We start from the raw sequence: 3398 nt of genomic DNA on the forward strand, positions 1-3398 counted from the left end.
TCAGTCTGCTTCCTCTGTGGCGACTGCAGCCCCGGCCAGAACGTAGTAGGGCCCTTCTCTGAGGTAGCTCCTCAGAAGCAGGTACTGCTGGCTGCCCAGGACGCCCGCCGCCGTCGACGAGTTCGCCAGCGCCTTCACCAGCTCAAACTTGGCGTCCTTCACCTCCTTGGTTCGTCCCGTGGTGCGGTCCACGACGAACTCCACGAACCCCGGGCTGCCGATCATCAGCCGCTGGGCCCAGGGCTGAGGAGCGATCGCCTTGAACACGCTCAGCGCCGCGCAGCTCAGCTCGGGGAAGGGCTGCGCGCTGACCTTGGCGATCGCATCTATGGGGTTGTCCGACAGAAGGCGGAACCAGGACTCCGTCAGAGCCAAGAGCTCCGGCGTCTGCTGCTCTGCCCGTAGGCCGAGCAAGCGCGACACGGACTCCAAGCAGCGGACTCTCGCTTCCGTGGCTCCGGTCGCGGCCAGCTGACCCATTCTGGACAACACCGCCTTGAACCTCTCTCCGGTTCCCTGCAGGACCTGTTTGCCCTCCGCGCTGGACCCGAGCAGCCCCAGGGTGTCCAGGGCTACCCCGGTCATGGCGGGGTCCGTGCCCAGAGCCATCTCAAACACCTTGTTCTGGAAGGCCGGGTAGCGCTCGCACACCTGCCGGGGCCGCTCCACCACGGCCAGCGTGCCAAAGAACGTCACCAGACTGGGCAGGTACAAGGAGGAGAGTGAGTCGGCGCCTTGGATCATGTCAGAGAACTTGTCCATGACGCCACGCAGCGCCAGAAACTGTCGGCCATGCTGGCTGTGGGCCAGATTGGTGACCATCTCGATGGCCGTGGCCCTGACCAGTACGTCATCGCAGCTCAACTCCTCCAGCAGCCGAGAGAGTAGGCCGCTGTCGACGCAGTGGCCGAGAGAGACCTCCGACGCGGAGGCGACGTCGATCGCCAGCTCATAGACTCTGTACCTGGGAACGTCGCCCGCATCCATCACGTCCTTCATGTCGTTCAGCAGGTCGCCCTGTAACAGCGCCTCCAGCCCGTCCTTCGAGCGGCACAGTTTGGACAGGGAGCCGACCGCCTCCTTGGCCACGGACGTCTCCTCTCCGCCGAGGCAGCGGATCGCCTCGCGGAGGACGTCGCGGTCCTTCAGGAGCTCGGCGGCCGCCTCGGGGTCCCCCGCCGCCCGGCTCACCTGCGTCAGAGCCAGCACCCGCACCGTCCCGTCGGGGTGGGCCAGGCCGGCCCGCAGCTCCGCCCGCAGCTCCCGGGCCACCTGGGCGGGGCCGAGCGCAGGCAGGACGCGGCGGAGGATGTCGACGCACAGCTCGATCTGCTCCCGCTCGTCTGAGCGCAGCAGGGAGAAGATGGCGTCGAGCCACCGCCCGCGAACCACCTCCCTGAGGCCGCTGGCGGGCACGGACGAAAGGGCCGTTTTCAGATTCCGCAACTGCTCCACGGGATCGTCGGCGCCGGAGATGTTCTCCAGCAAGCTCTGGATGGAAGACGCCATGTTTTAAACGATTGTTAGGGGGAATAACACGTTGGGCACCGAACCTATAAGATAACACAACACAATAGTGCACAGTGCACTCTCTAAACATACTGCACCACCTTATATATAGAGCTATGCAATTAATGATGTCACAGACAGTAACTGTTAGCCTGCGCTGCGTGCCTAATAGCGTCAATTTGTGCAGGTGTGCTTATAGTTGTTATACTGTACATCTGGACTGGACTATTATATATTATATAATAATATCTGTAACCTGTTGTTACTCAAAGTGTCCACTAGATGGCCATGCAAGTCTTCCGTGCTCTCATTTGCACTGGAAAATAACCTGTGAATGAATGACCTGTGTCACTTTATGACCAGTCACTTTATGCATTTTATGTGATATCTGTTGCCTGCAGACACTGTCACACACCTTATGTAGGCCTATATTTGAAATGTTCCACTGTCGTTCCTTTAAAGTTAAAGTAGCCTTAATGTGGATTGCACAATTGAAACTTGTTGTGAGGCAAGAAGGGCAAAGTACACTTGGATACATTTTAAGATTTACACCCAACACAATATTAAGTGGTTTATTTGAATTCACTTCCCTTTTTTTCAGCGGTGCCAACCGCTCCTATACGTCTGGCTTTGTGTATTATAAGTCCCTATGTGTGTGTGTGTATGTATGATTGTCCGTATGAGTGTCTATATGAGCACGGAACTCCATTTATGTACATTAACTAACGTCATGGACAGAACGGCCCATACAAGGAGATAATGCATGCGTGATTGTGTTTGATACCATGGTGGTGCAGGTGCATGAGCTTTTTCACATGTATGAAAATGGAAAAATATATTTGTTGTTTTAATATGGTTTCTGTAGGAGGACAGACATGACACGGACATTCTTAACATTTTCCAACGCTGTAAAAATGTGTAGAATAAATATTAAATAGCACTTGTCTGACTTTATTCCATCCATCTTCCTGCCTGGGACTCCTAGATAAACGTTGGTGGCACGCACTGCAACCGCTGGATTCTGTTGTTTGCAGAATCTGCCTCGAGAGAGAAATAAGCAAGGCCTATAACTGTCATAGCAACTCTCAGCTGCCTGGTCTGGTCTGGTAACACAAGTAAGTAGCCTAGGGAACCAAAGGTTCCTCCACAGCCACCATGTCGGCCACATGGCTTTTCTGTTATTGATGTGTGAGGCAGCTTGATGTACAAGTCCACCCCCTGGATATGACGCTAGTATGTCACAGGGACCTAACCCCAATCTAACCCTTGATGCTGAGTGCCAAGCAGGGAGGCATCGGGTGTCATTTCTAAAGTCTTTGGTATGTTCCCAGCCGGGGAATTGAACCCCCGACCTCCCTCTAGCCACAAGGGAGCTGGTTCTTCCGGTCGGTAACGCATCAGGCCTACCTTTAACAGGCCATCCAAAATATTGTTGATTTTGTCGAATGTTCGTCGACTACCTTTATTCACTGATGAGAAACTAAATAACAATTAATCAAAAATCCAGTAACTCTAAAAGACAAGCGATTTTGTGTTTGATTGCGCCGGTGATGCGCTCTGAAAATAGCATATCTACAAGCTCACAACACAACGCGTCATGCTGCGACGCGTTGTGAGCTTGTAGATCGGCTATTTTCAGCATGCATCGTAAAATCAGCCATTACGACGCCATCAAGGCCTGCCAAAATCAACTTTAGATTTCAATCTAAATGTGCAGCCTAAATCTAACTACTCATGTAGATAATGTCTGTCCGTCAAGAGTAGGAAGTGGCTATCACCGCTCCAAAACTAAATGTGGGGAGGCAGCATTCAGTTTTTATGTCCCACATTCTACGCTCTCAAGAGTTAAAGATCTATAATTTGGTTAATTTAGCTGGGGACCACCTGGC

The 3398-nt window shown here is 53.3% G+C and overlaps 1 protein-coding gene across 1 annotated transcript; it reads right to left on the reverse strand.

Moving 5' to 3' along the window:
* Positions 1-1509, reverse strand: LOC308298469 (26S proteasome non-ATPase regulatory subunit 5-like; the record flags this gene model as incomplete). Its single annotated transcript, XM_080742072.1, has 1 exon — positions 1-1509. The coding sequence occupies one exon, from the start codon at positions 1507-1509 to the stop codon at positions 1-3; it is 1509 nt and encodes a 502-aa protein (XP_080598198.1).
* Between the last annotated feature and the right edge of the window lie 1889 nt (positions 1510-3398).

Source organism: Nannobrachium achirus (assembly GCF_963921795.1).
Source record: "Nannobrachium achirus genome assembly, chromosome: 14".
In the NCBI taxonomy this organism is placed as follows: domain Eukaryota; kingdom Metazoa; phylum Chordata; class Actinopteri; order Myctophiformes; family Myctophidae; genus Nannobrachium; species Nannobrachium achirus.